Source organism: Suncus etruscus, chromosome 15 (genome assembly GCF_024139225.1).
Source record: "Suncus etruscus isolate mSunEtr1 chromosome 15, mSunEtr1.pri.cur, whole genome shotgun sequence".
In the NCBI taxonomy this organism is placed as follows: Eukaryota; Metazoa; Chordata; class Mammalia; order Eulipotyphla; family Soricidae; genus Suncus; species Suncus etruscus.
The window spans coordinates 17,808,765-17,829,112 of NC_064862.1; the positions used below are offsets into that span (position 1 = coordinate 17,808,765).

Genomic DNA, 20,348 nt, shown 5'->3' on the forward strand with positions numbered 1-20,348 from the left:
GAAGGGTGCTCCTAGCTTTGCCCTCTCAGTGGTCACTCCTGGCAGTACTCAAGGGATCATGTAGTGACAAAGATCAAAAGTGGGTTAGCTACATTCAAGGTTTTTGCTTGTTTGGGGGTTACAACCAGCAGTGCTTAGGGGTCACTTCTGACTCTGCAGTCAGAATTACCAGGAGTAATTAAACCATAGGGGCTGCCAAGGGTTGAACCCAGGTCTGCTATGTGCAAGAAAAGCTCTCTCCCTATTGTACTAAGACTCCAGCCCCTTTCCTCTGGTTTTGTAAATGTGTTTTTTGAACTTGGATCTCATGATTTGTATCTAAGAAGGCCATGGATTTTTGCATGTTCATTTTGCAGCATGCTACTTTGCTATAAAAATTTTTTTTTCTAAAAGCTTTTTGGTAAAGTTTTTAAGATTTTCTAAATATATTGGGGCTGGAGGAATAGCACAGTGGTAAGGCATTTGCCTTGCATGCAGCTGATCCAGGACAGAAGGTGGTTCAAATCCTGGTATCCCATATGGTCCCCTGAGTTTGCCAGGAGCGATTTCTGAGCACAGAGCCAGGAGTAACCTGAGCGCTGCCGAGTATGACCCAAAACCAACCCCCCCCCCCTCCGCCAAAAAAGAGATTTTTAAAATATATTATCATGTCATTGTAGTTTTTTTTTTCCAAAAGTTTTGCTTGCTTGCTTGCTTTTGGTTTGGGGGCCACACTTGGTGCTCCTCGTTTATCTAGTTCTGTGTTCAGGGATCACGTCTATCAGTGTTCCATTTACTACATGTGGTACTGCGATTTGAACTGGGGTCAGATGCATGTAAGGGAAGCACCTTAATTCCCAATTTTTGTGGAGGAGGGTTTGAGTCACAACTAGCTGTGCCTTTATTTATTTTTTTTGACACATTTTATCCTCTCAAAGAGTTTTTATTTTTTTAATTTTATTATTATTAATTTTGGTTTGGGGCCACACCTGTCAGTGCTCAGGGGTTACTCCTGGCTCTGCATTCAGAAATCACTCCTGACAGGCTCAAGGAACCATACGGGATGCTGGGATTCGAACCAGGGTCAGTATGGGGTTAGCTGTGTGCATGACAGACACCCTACTGCTTTGCTATTGCTCCAGCCCCTCACAGAGAATTTCCTAACAGTGACTCTTGGGGCTGAATTCTGAGTATCTCAATCATTGATGCTCTCTGTGAGAGAGGAGGGGTCATTTACCTAGGCACACTCTTAATGTAGATGGTTCTAGATTAGGAGATTTGAGGAGCACCTGGAGCTGGAGGTGGGAAGGCTGAAGTGTGGGCTTTTAGTTACAGGATACTTGACTAGAGAGGAAACAGCCAAGTCTCCTTCATTCCTGAATCTGTAACCTGCATCTCTCTTTGCCTGTGCTAAAAGTGACTAAGAGTCTCCTGAGTTGTAAGGCTCATGCACAGCCTTCCCCTCTGCTAGCCAAATTCTCAGGTTCTCATCACAGTGTCTATGTAGGAAAGTGGTTTGGCACCTGGCTCTGTGGGCTGGAGAGACAGACAGTACAGGGATTAAGGCACTTGTCTTACAAGTCATCGGCCTGGGCTCAATCCCCGGCACCCCAAATGGTTCCCCTTAGTGCCACCGAAAGTGATCCCTGAGCTCAGAGACATGAGTATCGTCACTGACACTTTTTTGGAATTCTGAGTACCAATAGTTTCCCCCCCCCCCCCCCAAAAAAAAAGAAGGTTATTTGATGCACCATGGTCCTGATTGCAACTGAGGCCCAGTCCTGGGGTTCTCCATGCCTGGTTAGGGAGACAGGGATGGGATCCACACATCATGATTTGGGTATCAGAAGATTTCCAACTTGAGACAGTTCTTGGGCAATTCACTCAGTGCTTAAGCTCTTGTTTGTCCGTTTTTCCAAGGGACAAACTCCTGAGGGTCATAATGTGTCATGAGAAGTGCCATGTCTAGTGGCCTGTAGCCTTTGCTCACCCCCTGGGTATCTGGAGCTCCCCCCCCACACACACACCGGGGCCTTTGTCTCAGGACTGACCACCTTATTTTTTTCCCCTTTTCTCCCTCCCACCCTGTGCCCCTCAGGACGGCTCCCTGGGTAACATTGATGACCTAGCCCAGCAGTATGCAGATTATTACAACACCTGCTTCTCGGATGTGTGCGAGCGCATGGAAGAACTACGGAAGCGCCGAGTTTCCCAGGACCTAGAAGTGGTGAGTGGGTTGCATCCCCTACTAAGCGCTCCATCAGGGCTCCATGTTGGGAGGCTGGGGACCATCCCATCTCCAGGCGACTGCACTGGTTTAGGCTGGAACCTTCTAATCTCTAAAGGTTGGTTGGTTGGTTGGTTGGTTGGTGGTGTGAGCCCAGGTCCTCTCTACACAGCAAGTGCCCGCTGGCTGAGCCACTTCCCAGTCCACCCATGCAGTGCTTATTACATGGAATGTGTAACAGCAGAGATAGCATAGCACATCTTTGTAGTCAGTGAAAGATTGAACTTTAAGTATATGTGTGTGTAGGTACTCAAGTGGTACCCAGGAAGCTAAGGACCACTCCCAGAGATATGTCACCTACATACACAGCTGGGTCAATGTACCAGGATGTGGGATGCCAGGCCACTGTTGCTCGGGAACTATAGGTTCACCTCCAACAGTACTCAGGCTTGTATGGTAGCAGTAGCTTAATCAGAGTCAGTACAGGCAAAGAGTAAGCTCTAACCCTTTAACTGTCACCCTACTCCTGACTTTTTGTTTTGGGTGCCCACCAGTGATGTTTAGGATTTTTTTTTTTTTTGGTTTTTGGGCCACACCTGGTGATGCTCAGGGGTTACTCCTGGCTCTGCGCTCAGAAATTGCTCCTGGCTTGGGGGACCATATGGGACACCGGGGGATTGAACCTTGGTTCATCCTAGGCTAACGCAGGCAAGGCAGGCACCTTACCTCTAGCACTACTACGCTGGCCCTGATGTTTAGGATTTATTCCTGGCTCCATGCTCAAGGATCACTCTAGGTGGGTTTGGGGGGGTGGGGACTAAAAGGGGCTGTCAAAGATTGAAACAGGGTCATGACTGGTTTTCATTACAATGTCTAGGTGGGAATGTGCAAGTCAAGTGCCTTACCTCTGTTTTATCTCTCCAGTCCTAACTTTTAAAACTATGAATATATTTATAAATTACTTTTTAATAAAAGAATTTTTCGACTTATAGCCAGAGGTGCTTGGCTATACACAGCTCTATGTTCCTGTTGATGACCCTGGGCTGCTAGAAACTAAACAAAGGTCAGCTGCATACAAAGTAAATGCCTTAAATTTTGTGCTATTGATTCTCAATTTTTTAAATATATTCTTGGGTAAAAATGTGTTTGAGGGGCCAGAAAGATAGTACAGTGGTTGGGCATTGCCTTACATGCAGCTGAATGGCAGTTAGAATCCCGACATCCCATATGGTCCCCTGAACCTGCCAGGAGCGATTTTTGAGTGCAGAGCCAGGATTAACTCCTGAGCATCACCGGGTGTGACCCAAACAAAACAAAACAAAACAAAACAAAAAGATGTGTTTGAGCAAATCCTCTCTGTTAAGGATTTTTCTCTGTAGTTTTAGATTCACAATATAATTATAGTTCTTTTTTATTTTCATGGAACATTTGTGCTTGCACAAGGTAATCACAAACAAAAAGCTTAGATGCTTTCTTGGAGCTGTCTATGCATGACCCCTTGGATACTCTAGAATATGTCACAGAAAATTCTGCATTGGTTAATATCACTTTGCTGCACATTTCTCACTTGTTTTATCTTGGATCTAGACTCCCCACATGGTTTTGTTTCTCTGGGTGATCTAGACACATCCAGAAAAGGGAGGCCCTCCTCCTTGTCACATATTGGGGTTAAGTACGTATGGTTGAAGGTCAGACAGTCCTGTCTTGATAAGATGTTGAAAAACTGGTGATTTCTATTGAATCCTTTCCCTTACAAATAATGTCCGTAAGGTCTGGGTATGTGGTTTAGTGATAGTCTTGCACATACAAGGCTATCACTACAAGGCACATATAGTTTTATTCTTCGCACTTCATGACTGTGGGCTAACAAACCTACCCCCCACCTTTCTCCCTGCAAAGATTCAGCGGTAGCCCCTGAGTACTATTTATGTGGCCCCCAAACAAAGTCTACATAGGGAAGGAATAGGGACAGAAGCAATAATTTTGAAATGAGCAACCTTGTAAAATCCATTGTCCCTTTTGTGTTCCTATTAAAGACCTTGATATCAGACCTGAAAATATAAGGTAGATAAAATGTAGGCAGAAAGTTCCATGAAATTGAAACTAAAGGGGCCCGAGAGAAAGCACAGTGGTAGGACATTTGCCTTGCATGCAGCCGATCCAGGATGAATGGTGATTTGAATCCTGGCATTTCACATGGTTCCCTGAGTCTGCCAGGAGTGATTTCTGAGCACAGAGCCAGGATTAACCCCTGAGCACTGCTGGGTGTGATTCAAAACCAAAAAGAAAAAAAGGAAAAGAAAAAGAAATTGAGACTCAAAAAGGAAACACCACGTTCCTAGCAAGTTGAAGCAAAGATAAACAAATCGGGCTACATGAAACCAAGCAGCTTCTGCACTTCAAAAGAAACAGTGACTAGGATACAAAGGCCACTCATGGAATGGGAAAAACTATTCACCCAATACCCATCAGATAAGGGGCCATCATCCAGTACCCATTAGATAAGGGGCTAATGTCTTAAGATATACCAGGTACTAATAACTTAACAAGGAAAAAAAAATCTAACCCCATCAAAAAGTGAGAAGAAATGAACAGACATTTTCTCAAAGAAGAAATACAAAAGGCACATGAAAAATGCTCCACATCACTAATCATCTGGGAGATGCAAATCAAAACAACAATAAGATATTATCTCATGGGGCTGGAGAGATAGCACAGCGGCATTTGCCTTGCAAGCAGCCGATCCAGGACCTAAGGTGGTTGGTTTGAATCCCTGCATCCCATATGGTTCCCCACCCCCACCCCGTGCCTGCCAGGGGCTATTTCTGAGCAGATAGCCAGGAGTAACCCCTGAGCATGCCGGGTGTGGCCCAAAATTTAAAAAAAAAAGTATTATCTCATGCCACAGAGACTGGTACACATCACAAAGAACAAGAACAACTAGTGCTGGTGTGGATGCGGGGTAAAAGGTACTCTCATTCACTGTTGGTGGGAATGCCATCTAGTCCAGCCTTTCTGAAAAACAATATGGATATTACTTAAACTGGACATGGAGCTCCCATATGATCCAGCCATATCTTTACTAAGGATATACCCTAAGACCACAAAAACACAATAAAATAATGCCGTCTGCATTCCTATGTTCATAGCTGTGCTGTTTACAATAGCCAGAATCTAGAAACAACCCAGATGCCCAACAACAGATGAGTGGCTAAAGAAACGGGTACATTGACACAATGGAATACTATGCAGCCGTCAGAAAAAATGAAGTCATGAAATTTGTCTATATATGGGTAGATATAGAGACTATTATGTTGAGTGAAATAAGTCAGAGGGAGAGAGATAAACACAGAATAATCTCACTCATCTATGGAATTTAAGAAAAATAAAAGACTGCAGGCCAGGGGACAAAGGGTGGTGGTATAGTTTGCACTCTGGGTCCATTGGTGGAGGGAGGTTGACACAGTGGTGGGACAGTCTCTGACTCATTGTATATCTGAAATTCAAGTATGAAGGACTCTGTAGATTACAGTTGTTTCAATAAAATAAAATTAGAAAGAAAAGACAGTAATAATACCCAGAGACAATAGAGATGAGGACTGGAAGGACCAGCCCATGATATGAAGCTTACCACAAACAGTGGTGAGTGTAGTAAGAAAAATAACTACACTAACAACTACCATGACAATGATAGAGAGAAATATAATGCCTGTCTCGAAGACAGGCAGGGAATGAGGGAGGAGGGAAACGGGGGACATTGGTGGCAGGAAAGTTACACTGGTGAAGGGTGTGTGTGCATTTTATGGCTGAAATCCAACACGAACATGTTTGCAACCATGATGTTTAAATAGAAAAAATATAAAGAAAAATAATTATTTTTTTCCGAGAGCCTTAATATGGGTAATCTTCATTTTTTACAAACTATGATTGTGTCTCCCAAGGACCATGGGGATTAGTTGTTGACCTAAGTTCCACACTCCATCATGATGCACAATAGAACAAACCCATTGGGAACATCTTGGATAGACCCATCTGAACTTTGTTTTTAAGCCTTAGTGGTACTCAGGTTCTTCCTGGCTCTGTGCTCAGAAGTGACCCCTGCTAGTGCTCAGGAGACCACATGTTTTGCTGGGGATTCAAACTAGGTTCACGGCCTTCACAACTGCATGCATAACCAGTGTCTACCTTTTGGGCCCGAGAAATAGCACAGTGGGTAGGGCATTTGCTTTGCACATAAGTGACTCACTTTTGCTCTCATCCCAGATGGGTCCCCTGAGTACTTACTAGCAGGAGCCATCCCTGAGTGTAGAGACAGGAGTGACACCTGAGCGGACTCCCACAAAAAAGACAAGTGCCTTCTCTCCAGTACTTTTTCTCTGGCTCATATCTGAATCTTTTTTTTTTTTAACTTTATTCATTGATTCATTGGTTTCTGGGCCACATCCAGCGGAGCTCAGGGTCACTCCTGGCTCTGCACTCAGAAATCGCCCCCGGCAGGCTGGGAAACCATATAGGATGCCAGGATTTGAATCCGGTTCCTCCCAGGTCTGCTACATACAAGGCAAATACCCCACTGTTGTGCCATCTCTCCGGCTCCATATTTGGACCTTTTTTGAGGAGAATTGTTGTCTATTTTGACTTTAGCATCCTTTTTAGAGGAGGCATCATGGTGTAGGGTCTTGCAAGCAGTGCTCAGGAGTTCCACAGGCCCTTCCAGGTGATTTTCAGCCCGCCAGATGGGCAATTTAATATGAGGGCCTGTGGGTGCAGTGTTTCAGGGGCCCTACCATGCCAGGGATACCCAGGCTGCACCCGAAGTGTGGCAGTGGGCTTGTAAGGAATGCACCCAGCAGTACTGGGCGAGGGGCCTATGATACTGGTAAATGACTCTTAGTCAACCACACACAAAGCAAAACACCTTAATCTCTGTCATATCTCTTTGGTCCCTACATGTTAGTTTCTTCCCTTAAAACTTGACCTGAGGGCCAAAGAGATAGCATAGCAGTAGGGCATTTGCCTTGCACGCAGCCAACCCAGGACGGACCCTGGTTCTATTCCCAGCATTCCATATGGTCCTCCACGCCTGCCAGGAGCAATTTCTGAGCTCAGAGCCAGGAGTAATCTCTGAATGTCACTGGATGTGACCCCTTCCCCCCCAAATAAAAACCTTGTCCAGAGTTAGGGACTGGAGTGATAGCACAGTAGTAGGGCATTTGCCTCGCATGCTGCCAACCCAGGACAGACTTGGGTTCAATTCCCAGCATCCCATATGGTCCCCCAAGCCTACCAGGAGTGATTTCTGAGCAAAGAGATAGAAGGAACTTCTGGGGCTGGAGACATACATGGAGGTAAAGTATTTGCCTTACATGCAAAAGGACAATGGTTCGAATTCTGGCATCCCATATGGTCCCCCGAGCCTGCCAGGAGCGATTTCTGAGCATAGAGCCAGGAGGAACCCCTGAGAGCTGCCGGGTGTGACCCAAAAACCAAAAAAAAAAAAAAAAAAAAGGAAGTATCTTCTGAGCACTGCCAGATGTGGCCCAAAAACAGCAACAACAAAACAAAACAACCCAAAACTTGACCTGAGTTGATTCCTCAGAACACAACCATTAAATAATGACTGAGTTTCAGTCTGTTTGAAGCAGGCATGTGCCTGTCCTCCTTGCCTTTGGAGTGTCTTCCCTCCAGACTGTGTCCTGGCCCACGAAATGGCAAGTCTATTTCCTCCCTTTGTCAAAGCAGCCTCCTGTGGCCAGTGACTCGCCTGTTCCATTAAAATTAATTAGGCTCTCCTGTTGGGGCAGAGTTAATGAAAACGGTCTTTCCTTTTGGCAATGCTGCAGCAGAACAGCAACTTGAATGTGGTAGGTAGGGGATGCTTGAATTTACTGTTGACCTTGAATGTGGCTTCCAACCCGTGGCCTCTTGGGATGATTTCCCCTTGCAAGGAAGGGCAATGAGGAGTTCGATGACTTCGCTACTCCCCTCCCTTCCACATCTCATATTTTCTCTGCGTCAAGCGGAAAAGGAACCATGAGTCCTTCCAGCTCTTTCAGAACCTTGGAAGGCAGCTTGGGGGCAGGCACAGAAGCCGAGCCTGGCACTGGGCTAAATCACGCCTTTCCATTTAGACAGATGGGCCTGATTTGGTGCGCTCTGTTCCGGAGCTGTAAAAGATAGTCTGGGGACATGAAACACTACAGGCACTTAATTAGTTCTCATCAGAGGTGCGAGAATGGGGTGGTGGGTAAAACTGATGGGAGATGATTTGGTCTAGGCAGGCAGCTCGGTTCAATCCTTTAAAATCTAATGAGTGCACCAAGGAGATCTCAAATCACACAGGCAGGCTGTAGTCTGTGAAATTCCAGGCCACGTACAGGTGCTAAAGGAGATTACTCTTGTTAGAACCAATGTGCATTTATTCCTAAACTTGTGGGTTCCAGAGAATCATAGGGACAATTTGCAGACAAAACACAGAAGCTTAAGACTTTAGTTTATAGGCAGTGTGGGGTAATATCCAGAGACAGTAGAGATGAAAATCAGGAGGATCATGCCATGGTAGGTAGCTTGCTACAAAGAGCGGAGAGTGCAGTTAGAGTAGAGAAGGTCTAATATGGAAAGGACATGCATGGCACCCCATCATTTGCAGTAGTATAAACCACAATGTCACAAAAGAAAAGAAAGAGGGGGGCCCGGAGAGATAGCACAGCGGTGTTTGCCTTGCAAGCAGCCAATCCAGGACCAAAGATGGTTGGTTCGAATCCCAGTGTCCCATATGGTCCCCCGTGTCTGCCAGGAGCTATTTCTGAGCAGATAGGCAGGAGTAACCCCTGAGCACTGCCGGGTGTGGCCCAAAAACAAAAAACAAAAAAGTAAAGAAAGAGGGGGGTGAGCGAAAGGGAGTGAGAGAGAGAAAGAGAAGTAAAATGCCTGCCCAGAGACAGGCAGGAGAGGGTGGTTGGGAGGGAAGAGAGCAGCAGGGAGGGTTAGAAGAAAACTGTTGACATTGGTGGTGGGAAATGCGCATTGGTGAAGGTTATTATACACTGTATGACTGTAACTCAATCATGAACAACTTTATCTGTGGGGGAAAAACTGTGTTATGAACAGCCTTGTAACAATAGTCTTTAAATAAAAAAAGAAAAAGAAAAAAACAGACCTGGAGCAATAGCACAGTGGTAGGGCATTTCCCTTTCATGTAGCCGACCTAGGGAGGACCCAGGTTCAATTCTCGGCATCCCATATGGTCCCCCAAACCTGCCAAGAGTGATTTCTGCGTGCAGAGCCAGGAGTAACCCCTGAGAGCCGCCAGCTGGAGTGCAAACACTGGAACCATATTCGGCCCTGGGAGGACCATGGAACAGTCAGTCCCAGGAAATATGGAATTTGTGTTAGTAATTAACTTTCTGGACAGGGCCAGAAGCCACATCTCCAGGACTTCATCATCCAACTCCCCAGTGCAGTGAGGCACTTGAGCAAGCGTTTTGGGGGACTAGGGAGAGAGAGAGAGTGCAGATGGTTGAACATTCAACTATCTCAACGGATTGATGATGTAGGTTTATCATGATGGCGAGTGTTTTTATTTAGCCTGTCACAGGCCCTCTGGAAAACTATGTGTGCCTGGAAAGTAGAATGTCAATCTGGTGGGGACTTGGTACATCAGTGCTGGGGATATAGCTGGGGGGTGTGGGAGGAGGCCCATATTGTCACAGCTGGCACTTGCCTGAGCCCTGCATGTCCTTTTGGCCAAGAGCTGCTCTATTTGGAAAGGGCTGTGGCCTTCCAAGGCTGTAATGGGCCCATCTCTCGAGATGCTAAGCCTGACATCTGTCAGAGTGACATCGTGGCCAGCCAAGGGCACGTAAGGGGACATCTAGGTGTTGACAGCCTCCACCTCCTCAGCCTCTTTGTGACTGCATCTGCTTGGGGTTGGCAGGAGACAAGTTTGTGGGTGTTGGCTGAGCCCCCACCTGCAGTGTGGCCCTGTTGGGCAAGGCCATGGTGTTCGGTTCACATGTGTGTGCGCCAGGAAAGGGGGGAGTCCTGGCCACAACTACATCCCACCTTCCAGTTTCTTATAAGCCAGCACTGCCAATAAGATCGATTTTTTATTGACAGGTGGTTCCGGCTGTTTGGTGGACTGGCTATGTAATGCCACCAAGACTCAGTTTTGTCATCTGTAAAGAGGGAGCAGAAGGGGTTATGGAAATGGAACTGGAGAGTTGTTGGTCCAGGAGGCCAAAAGGACCTATCAGCAGGACAGTCACTTGGTGGATTGGTGGTAAACCTTGCTAAAGGAAATATAAACCCAACATGCATGCAGGGCACCTGAGGTCTTGTCCTGGCTTTATCTAGCAGGCTTAGCTTCACCCTACATCACCAGAGACCCCTGCTCTCACCCTTCTGCAGTGGAAACTTGCAGAAGTCTCAGAAAAAACAAAAATGGAAGCCACAATTGTGGAGAGGGGATGGCGGGGAATCCATAAACAACAGAAATTTACCTGGAAATGGTAAAGCACTGAGAAAAGTGGCAAAGTCCAGGACTTAAAAAAAATCAAAGCTGAAAAGCATCAAGTAAAGGCAAAAGTAGCTAAACGCAGCAGTAGACCAATGGGATGCTGGCTTCTCCTTCTCCAAAGGTTTGGAGCAGAAGCCTAAGCTGAGGGCCCGGAAAGATAGCACAGCGGCGTTTGCCTTGCAAGCAGCTGATCCAGGACCAAAGGTGGTTGGTTCTAATCCCGGTGTCCCATATGGTCCCTCGTGCCTGCCAGGAGCTATTTCTGAGCAGACAGCCAGGAGTAACCCCTGAGCACCGCCGGGTGTGACAAAAAAAAAAAAAAAAAAAGAAGCCTAAGCTGAGAGCCTGCAGGAAAAGATTCAATATGGGGGGGGGAGCTAAAAGTCCCTTCCTGCCTTCTGATTGGTTGCCCCATCAGGGTACTGTAACCAAACAATATATGGGACTCAGCTGATGTTAATTATTTGGCTCCCCGCTCTTCACATTCTCTCTCACAAAGGTTTTGGGAGGATCAAATGAGCAAAGTGTTCTCAAGTACTACTTATTGTGAGTGACCTTCATTTCATTCCAAGTTCAAAAGCCCTTGTAGTAAAGCCGAATGCCTGTTTTTCATAATTAATTCCCATGCATTTACTTCTGAATTAGAGATTTTGTTTGGCTTTTTTGTTTGGTGGGGGGGAGAAAAAAAAGACAGCAGAAGCCAATCAAACTTCTTGTACTCTGGAATCCTGCTGTTCTCTCTCTCTCTCTCTCTCTCTCTCTCTCTCTCTCTCTCTCTCTCTCTCTCTCTCTCTCTCTCTCTCTCTCTCTCTCTCTCTCTCTCTCTCTCTCTCTCTCTCCCCCCCTCTCTTCTCATTTTGGGGCCACATCTGGCAGTGATCAGGGTTTACTCTTGACTCTGCACTCAGAAGTCGCCCCTGGCAGGCACAGGGGACCGAATGGGATGCTGGTATTCAAAACAACGACAGTCCTGGGTCAGCTGTTTGCAAGGCAAGGCAAAAACCCTACCTACCACTGTGCTATCTCTCTGGCTCCACTGCTGTTCTCATTTTATCTTTAACTCCCATCCTCTACTTGTTCGTTCTTCTACTTTATTAAAAACTTTTTATTTACTTCTGGTGCTGGGGAGCTGTGCATTGTCATAGTTTGAATGCCGTGCTCCTGCATGCAAATTAGTCCTGCCCTTTAAACCATCACCATTCTTTTTCAAAAATTTTTGGTGCTCCCACTCAGTGCTCCTACATGCCTCAAGCATGGTCCCATGAGCTCTGCCTCCTCTGATTTCCCTACTTGGTCACTTTCAGGCTGTATCACAGCCAAAGGCTCGGGGACTATATGGGATGCTGGGAATCGAACCTAGGTCTGTCCTGGCGTGGCTGCATGTAAAGCAAATGTCCTACCGCTGTGCTATCTCGCTGGCTCCTATATTAAACTTTCATAAATCCACTTCTATTTATCTTTCACGTTTAGCAGTTTTACTTAGATGAGAAAAGTTCAGTAGGAGGGCATTTGCCTAGCACATGATCCACCCAGGTTCAATCCTTCGCATCCCATATGATCCTCTGAGTACCCCCAGTAGTAATTCCTGAGCACAAAGCCTGAGCATCGCTGGGCGTGACCCCCAAACAAAATGAAGCAAAGTACACTTTAAAATTTAAAAAGAGAAATAAAAAAAATTTGGGCCCGGAGAGATAGCACAGCGGCGTTTGCCTTGCAAGCAGCCGATCCAGGACCAAAGGTGGTTGGTTCGAATCCCGGTGTCCCATATGGTCCCCCGTGCCTGCCAGGAGCTATTTCTGAGCAGACAGCCAGGAGTAACCCCTGAGCACTGCCGGGTGTGACCCAAAAAAAAAAAAAAAAAGAAATAAAAAAAATTTAAGTTCTTAGTGTGAGGTGAAACATTTATATGGAAACGCACGCATCTCAGGCACTCTGTGTTTGTGCTAAGTGAGTGTTTCTGAGCCTTCCTGACCCCCGATGAATGCCTGTGGCTCAGAGCCATCAGCCTGCAATGTCCTCATCAAGGGCAGGGATTGCGACAGTTCACTGTATTCATCAAAGACAACAATGCCTGGTTCCAGAGAGATACTGAGAATTTATCTTGTTGAGTTCATGAGTATGTGTAATTATTTAGAAATATTTAAGAAGGAGCTGGTGATGCGGCTCAAGAAGGTAAAGTCTTGTGAGACTCTGGGTTGGATCCCCAGGAGGATATAGTCTAAGGTAGGCCTGATGGGCCACAAGGTGGGGTCTCCACCTCTCCATTAAAAAAAATTTTCCCGGGGGCCGGGTAGGTGGTGCTGGAGGTAAGGTGTCTGCCTTGCAAGCACTAGCCAAGGAAGGACCGCGGTTCGATCCCCCGGCGTCCCATATGGTCCCCGCAAGCCAGGGGCGATTTCTGAGCACATAGCCAGGAGTAACCCCTGAGCGTCAAACGGGTGTGGCCCAAAAACCAAAAAAAAAAAAAAAAAATTTTCCCCTTAGTACTGAAAGTATGTGTTAAGATGCTTGCCTTACATCTTGCCAACCCAGTCCATCACTTTAAGTTGCCTTTGAACACAGCCCCTGAACACTCTATGTGTGGCCCAAAGTCCCCCTTCCCTCCCAAATAAAAAAAAGTATACATTGACTGAGCATCAAGCTTACAATTAGGACTTGTTCCTTCTGAACAACAGAGAAGAGTTAGTTCCTTGTCCTCAAAGGGTCTCAGCTTATTTATTTATTTTTCCCCTCGCGCCACACCCAGTGGTATTTTACACAGGACTTAGCACTGTTCAGGGACCATTCTGTCCAGTTCTTGGGGTAGAACTGTGAAGTTGCAGACTCCAGCTATATACAAGGCAAGTACTTGAATCTCTACAACTCTCTCTTTCTCTAGGTAATCACCAAGCAAGTTCCAGAAAAGGATTAGGAGACAAGAATGCTGACTATTAGATGGTGCTGGGGAGATAGGGGAGAGAGCCCCTGATGCAGTTTAGGGAAGTCCTAGAGACTTTCCTGGAGGCCACGGACACCAAAGCCCCATCAGAAAGAACTTGGTAGACTGACATGGCTGGAGTGCCTGGGCCCAGACAAGTTTAGAGCAGAGGACAGAGTTTGTGCCGAGAACTCAAAGGAAGAAATGGATTTTGCACAGGCTCTTAGGAGAGGACTTCAGTGCAGCTGGAGCCCAGGGTTCAAATGGTGTAGAGAAAATAAAATAGACCCAGGTGGTTCTTGCACAGGTCCTAGGATTGCTCATGATATGAAAAGGAAGCCCAGAGCAGACAAAACAAAACTGATTGTCATTTCGCAACCATGGTCCAGCTGAGTCAAGGTCAGTGTGGCTTCCCACAGATGCACAGACATGCAGACAGGCCCAGCCCTGAAGGTTTTCCGTTTTGTTTTCTCCATGGTTCTTCCTTTGTTACTGGCTGGAGACAACAAGGCACATGGAAAACAGGTTTCCTGTACCTTTGAGTTCCCTGAATAGACGAGACAATAATCTGAAAAGAAGCTGTGCCCAGGTCAGGTCGCCAATATTCCCAGGGAACGTGGGAGCAGCCTGGAGCCTGGTAAACCGCAGGCAGGTGATGAATTTCTTTTTTTTTTTTTTTTTTTTTTTTTTTTGGTTTTTGGGTCATACCCGGCACCGCTCAGGGGTTACTCCTGGCTCTACACTCAGAAATCGCTCCTGGCAGGCTCAGGGGACCATATGGGATGCCAGGATTTGAACCGATGACCTTCTGCATGAAAGGCAAGCTCCTTATCCTCCATGCTATCTCTCTGGCCCCAGGTGATGAATTTCTATTTCCCTTTCTGGGGCAAGACTGTTCGGAGTCGGACATTGCTTCGCTGCCTAAGCCCAACTATTGCTGGGAAGGGCCTGGCCTCTGATTCTTGCCTTACCTATGACACTGTTTGCTGCTCTGAGCTGCAGGACGGTTGCCAAATGCAGCTGGGAACAGGGCATTCGTGGGTGAATCGGCTCTGCACTCACACATACTCCCCACATCAGAGACACTGAGGCATTATGCCTGAAGCCAGATGGTAACACAGTTCTCTGCACTGGCTCCTCTCGGACAAAGTCTCATTTGTCATCAACTGCCTAGGCCTATAACATAGCCAACATTTTCGGGGATTGCATTGTACCACGGCCCTGCAGGCATAAACAGAGGTCCTGGCTGCCAGACCTGATCTTAGAATCCATCTACTGTATTTTCCGGCGTATAAGAAGACTTTTGAAACAAAAATAAGTCAACCAAAAATCGGGGGTCGTCTTATACGCCGAGTGTATCCCGAAAGATGTTTCCATATGCCGCTAAACGAAAATTGTCTGAATATTGCCACAAAACGAATTTTCCAACTCGATCCTGCACCAATCACTGCCAGGCTGCTCGGACAGCCTCTCTCACTCAGCCAATCCAAGCTGGCTTTTGATGCATGCAAATTAGACAATGTTCTGTACCGAATCTGCACTGTCAAAAGCCTGCTCAGATTGGCCAGAGTCAGAGAGGAAGTCTATGACAGTCTAACCTCTGGACCTTTGCTTGTGATTGGCTCACTGTGGTACAGTTGCAGCACAGGAACGTTCTGTCTGATGCAGTGAATATAGGCCTAAACCTATGTTTTAACTGCAAAGTTGGGTTGTCTTATATGCCAGAAAATACGGTATTTCTCCTAATTCAGAGCTTTCTGAGAGGCACATTGGGGGGAGGCGGTTTCTATTCTCTTATACACTGCTTGCTGTTATGGGAATGGATGGGCTAGATCAGGGGTCTTCAAACTACGGCCCGCGGGCCACATGCGGCCCGCAGAGGAGTCTGATCCGGCCCGCCAGCAGTGAGCGCTGTTTGGTTGCCAAGATACCTGCCAGCATATACACTCAGTGTATATCCAAATATCAGGAACCATGCACTCAAAATGGTCACCATCTTTGGTAGCACTTATGCCTGTGAACAGACTTTTTCAAGAATGAAACATCTGAAATCTCCAACCAGATCAAGATTAACTGATGCCCACTTGCATCACTTGTTACAGCTGGCAGTGACAAATATGGAACCGGACATTGACCATCTCATTAGACAAAAGCAGGCCCACAGTTCCCATTGAAATACTTGTGCGTGATCTGTTTATTTATAAATGGTTTTCATTTTATTTATATAAGATATGTGCAGTGTGAGTAGGAATTAGTAGCTCATATAGTCCGGCCCTCCAGCTCTCTAAGGGACCGTAATCCGGCCTCCACTTTAAAAAGTTTGAAGACCCCTGGGCTAGATAGATGTCTTAGCAGTTAATGCTTTTCACCTACTTTTCAAAAACAACTTCAGTGTTTTTGTATTTCTGAGCCACACCCAAGTGCCCCAGGGATTACTCGTGGTGGTTCTCAAAGTATCATAGGTGGTGACAGGGATCAAAACAGGGGTCTGCTGAGTGCCTTCACCTCTGTCCTGCTTTTAGCCCCCAGCTGCTACAGTTGTGTCTTGCTCCTGATTGGTGGAGAACTTGGTCTCTTTGCTTTTACACTATACCTGGGTAGAGAGAATTTGAAAACTAAAATACCAAGCTGATTAAAATGCAAACACTTTCTCTGAAAAAAGGGGAAAACTTGTGTTTCTTTGTTGTTTCCACTGATGGACAACAGAGAACTGTTAAGCAGGGAGACCCCACTCCCTTCATCCAGCCTGGGGCGCTATTGCTGTGTCTTAGCTGAGTGATGCGTGGATAGGGTCTTGCCCCTGGAAAGGATGCTCACCCCGTTCAAATCTAAGTCTTTCAGAAGTGACATAAGGTTCAGCTTAGGTGGTATCTGAGCCATATTTGGCAGAGCTTAGGGGCTGTTTCTGGCTGTATGCTCGTAGTGCTCGGGAGACCATATGGGGTGCTGGGGTTGAACTGGCGCTTGGCATATCAAGCAAAACCTCTTTCTTTAATCTCTCTGATCTCTGGAGTCCTGGAATCTTTTTTGGGGGGGGATGTTGGGGATTTTGGGTCACACTCGGCAGTACTCAGGGGTTACTCCTGGCTCTATGCTCAGAAATCGCTCCTGGCAAGCTCGAGGGACCATATGGAATGCCGGTTGGAACCACCATCCTTCTGCATGCAAGGCAAACGCCCTACCTTCATGCTATCTTTCTGGCCCCAGCCCTGGAATCTTAAAATCAGCACCACCACCCCAAACTGACAGTGTCCTTTAAATGTTTATATTTAACAGTACAACATTTTTTAAAAATTATGTTACTGTCGGAGAGATAGCATGGAGTTAAGGCGTTTGCCTTTCATACAGAAGGTCATTGGTGGGCCTGGAGAGATAGCACAGCGGCGTTTGCCTTGCAAGCAGCCGATCCAGGACCAAAGGTGGTTGGTTCGAATCCCGGTGTCCCATATGGTCCCCTGTGCCTGCCAGGAGCTATTTCTGAGCAGACAGCCAGGAATAATCCCTGAGCACCGCCGGGTGTGACCCAAAAATCAAAAAAAAAAAAAAAAGGTCATTGGTTCGAATCCCGGCATCCCATAAGGTCCCCTGAGCCTGCCAGGAGTGATTTCTGAGTGTGGAGCCAATAGTAAATCCTGAGCACTGCTGGGTGTGACCCAAAAACCAATAACTAACTAAATAAATAAATAAATTACGTTACTGAGGGAGATAGTTACGAAGATGTTCATGAGTTCCAAAACACCCATCAATTCCTTCACCAGTGCACGTTTCCCACCACCAGTGCCCCCAGTTTCCATCCTGCCAATCTCCTTCCTCCTCAGGCTGTATTTATGGCAGACATCCCCCCTCCCTTTTTTCCTCTTAGACACTGTGGTTTGCAGTATTGTTACTGAAAGGGTATCAAGCATGTCATTTTCTTCCCTTCATTCAGCACCCAGTTCTTGTCCAGAGTGATTACCCCCAACTAGCATTGTCACTGTGAATAGTTACTCCCAACTATTATTATCATTCTCGGCCCTTCTTGCACTCTCTACTATTTGTAGCAAGCTTCTTACCATGGGCTAGTCCTCTCTTTTTGGCTTTGGGGATTATTATCATACCCTCTCTCTATCTTTTATAATAATATCTGTATTTAAAACATGATTGTAATTGGGTTTCAGTGTCATAAATAGAACACATCCCCTTCACCTTCACCAATGCAGCATTCCCATCACCAATACTCCCCATCTCCCTCCCTCACCCCCCCCCCCCCCCCCCCGTATTCGAGACAGGCTTTCTACTTCCCACACTCATTGACATTGTTATGATAGTTCTCAGCGTATCGCCCACTGATGCTCAGGGGGTTCATCCTGGCTCTGTGCTCAGAAATCTCTCCTGGCAGGCACGGGGAACCATATAGGATGCCGGGATTTGAACCACCATCTGTCCTGGATCAGCTGTGTGCAAGGCAAATGCCCTACCGCCGTGCTCTCTCTCTGGCCCCCGCTCTATTTTTTAATCTCATAAATGAGTGTGATCATTCTTTCTATCTCTTCCTTCTGACTCATTTTACACAAGCATAGATACTCTCCATATCTGTCCATCCATGTATAAGTAAACATCCTGCCTTCATTTTTAAGTTGGAAGATGACTATAGTCTGAATCATAAACTGAAGATGGGCAGCTGATCATATCTTTGTGCAGTACGTATTTGGGTAGGCCAACTGGTGCCCTGTGAGATAGTATTTAAAAGCGTGGGAAGAAGTTTTGCTTGTTTGCAGGGCCTAGAATGGGCATCTGTAGCTGTACCAATGATATTGTTTACAATAGAAGAAAGTTTAAATCTGGGGCCCTGGAGAAGTGGAAAGAGCCTACAGGACTTCCCTAGGCCCTGTTTGAAAATGCAGAGCCAGGCTTGGCCAGGAGGTGTGCTGACAGAATTGGGAGCCTTCACAGTGACCAGAGGCTGGGGTTGCTTACTCACTGGCTCCTGTTGGTCTCTGCTCTCTCACCATTGTTCCTCAGCACCAAGGAGTTTTAGAAGTCTAGGGTGCAGACTAATGGGAACTTTCTTGGGCCACCAAAAGTTGAAGGTTGTGCACTCAGTAGTTGACTCTTAATTGAATTGAATTTTATTTTTACTATTTTTGGGGGGAGGGCACACCCATTGACACTTAAGGGTTACTCCTAGCTCTGCACTCAGAAATCGCTCCTGGCAGGCTCGGGGAACCATATGGGATGTCAGGATTTGAACCACTATCCATCCTGGATTGTCTGTTTGCAAGGCAAACACTCTACCACTGTACTATTTCTCTTATTTTTATTTTTACTTTTAAAAGCATAGATCCACGGGCCAGAGAGATAGCACAGCGGTGTTTGCCTTGCAAGCAGCCGATCCAGAACCTAAGGTGGTTGGTTTGAATCCCGGTGTCTCACATGGTCCCCCGTGCCTGCCAGGAGCTATTTCTGAGCAGACAGCCAGGAGTAACTCCTGAGCACCGCCGGGTATGACCCAAAAACCAAAAAAAAAAAAAAAAAAAAAAAAAAAAAAAGCATAGAACAACATCCAGTAATGCTTGATGCTTAGGGTTTGTTCTTGGCTCTATTCCAGTAGCCCCTATGGTGTTTGAAATGGGAAGGGGATTTCAGGGATTCAAACTGGGGACTGTTGCATTCAAGGCAAGTGCCTTATCTCCTGTACTATTACTCTGGCTTCTGCCGTTTTATTTTTTTTTATTTATTTATTTATTTATTTATTTATTTATCTATTTATTTATTTATTGTGGTTTTCGGGTCACACCCGGCAGTGCTCAGGGGATACTCCTGGCTCCATGCTCAGAAATTGCTCCTGGCAGGCACGGGGGACCATTTGGAACGCCGGGATTCAAACCGATGACCTTCTGCATGAAAGGCAAACGCCTTACCTTCATGCTATCTCTCCGGCCCCTGCCTTTTTATTTTTAACAGAGACTTCTCCAGCACTTCTAGGGGTTTGGGGGTCCTAAGCCTGGATCTTAAGTGTTCAGATTCAGTGATCTAGATAGGCATAGGGCTGGTGGTACTTGGGGTACATGCTGTGCTCAGGCTTGAACTAGTAACCTACTCGCTCGTGCATGGCTATTTCACCCTCTTTGAATTCACTCATCTTTTAAAAATTATTTTTTAATAATTTATTTAAGCACTGTAGTTACAGAATTGTTCATGATTGAGTTCCAGTCAGACAGTATACACCAACCACCCTTCACCAGTGCACATTTCCTTCCATCAGTGTTCCCAGTTTCCCTCCTACCTCCACCTCTGCTTGCCTCTAGGGCAGATATTTTACTTTTCTCTGTCTCCCTCCTCCTCTTTTTCATGTTGATACTTGTGGTTTGAACTATTGCTAATGAAGGGGTACCATGCATATCACTTCATATATACCTTTTCAGCATCCAGTTCTTGTCGAGAGTGATCAGTTCCAACTATGTACACCTTTTGATTTGGAGCTGCTTGGACTTTCCATGTATGGCTTATCCATGTATTACCATATATGGGCTTGCAAGTATGAAGACTATTACTGTAGATGGGGAGAGTGAGACGGTCAAATGTTAGGCTTATGTGCTAGATGAAGTTATTTTAGGCACACCTTGCAGTGCTTGGGAGTCCATGCAGTGCTAGGAAATCAAGCCATAGTCTCCAGCATGCAAAGCATGCAGCCCAGCCCTTTGAGCCATCTCTCTGACCCAATTTGG

The 20,348-nt window shown here is 46.2% G+C and overlaps 1 protein-coding gene across 2 annotated transcripts in view; it reads left to right on the top strand.

Moving 5' to 3' along the window:
• Positions 1–20,348, top strand: part of LOC126031048 (sterile alpha motif domain-containing protein 5-like) — a 1,042,808-nt gene that overhangs the window by 878,089 nt on the left and 144,371 nt on the right. For both annotated transcript variants that reach the window (XM_049789317.1, XM_049789318.1), the window contains exon 2: positions 2,078–2,206. In XM_049789317.1, the coding sequence (XP_049645274.1) occupies positions 2,078–2,206 (129 nt within the window). The remainder of the gene's footprint in view (positions 1–2,077; positions 2,207–20,348) is intronic.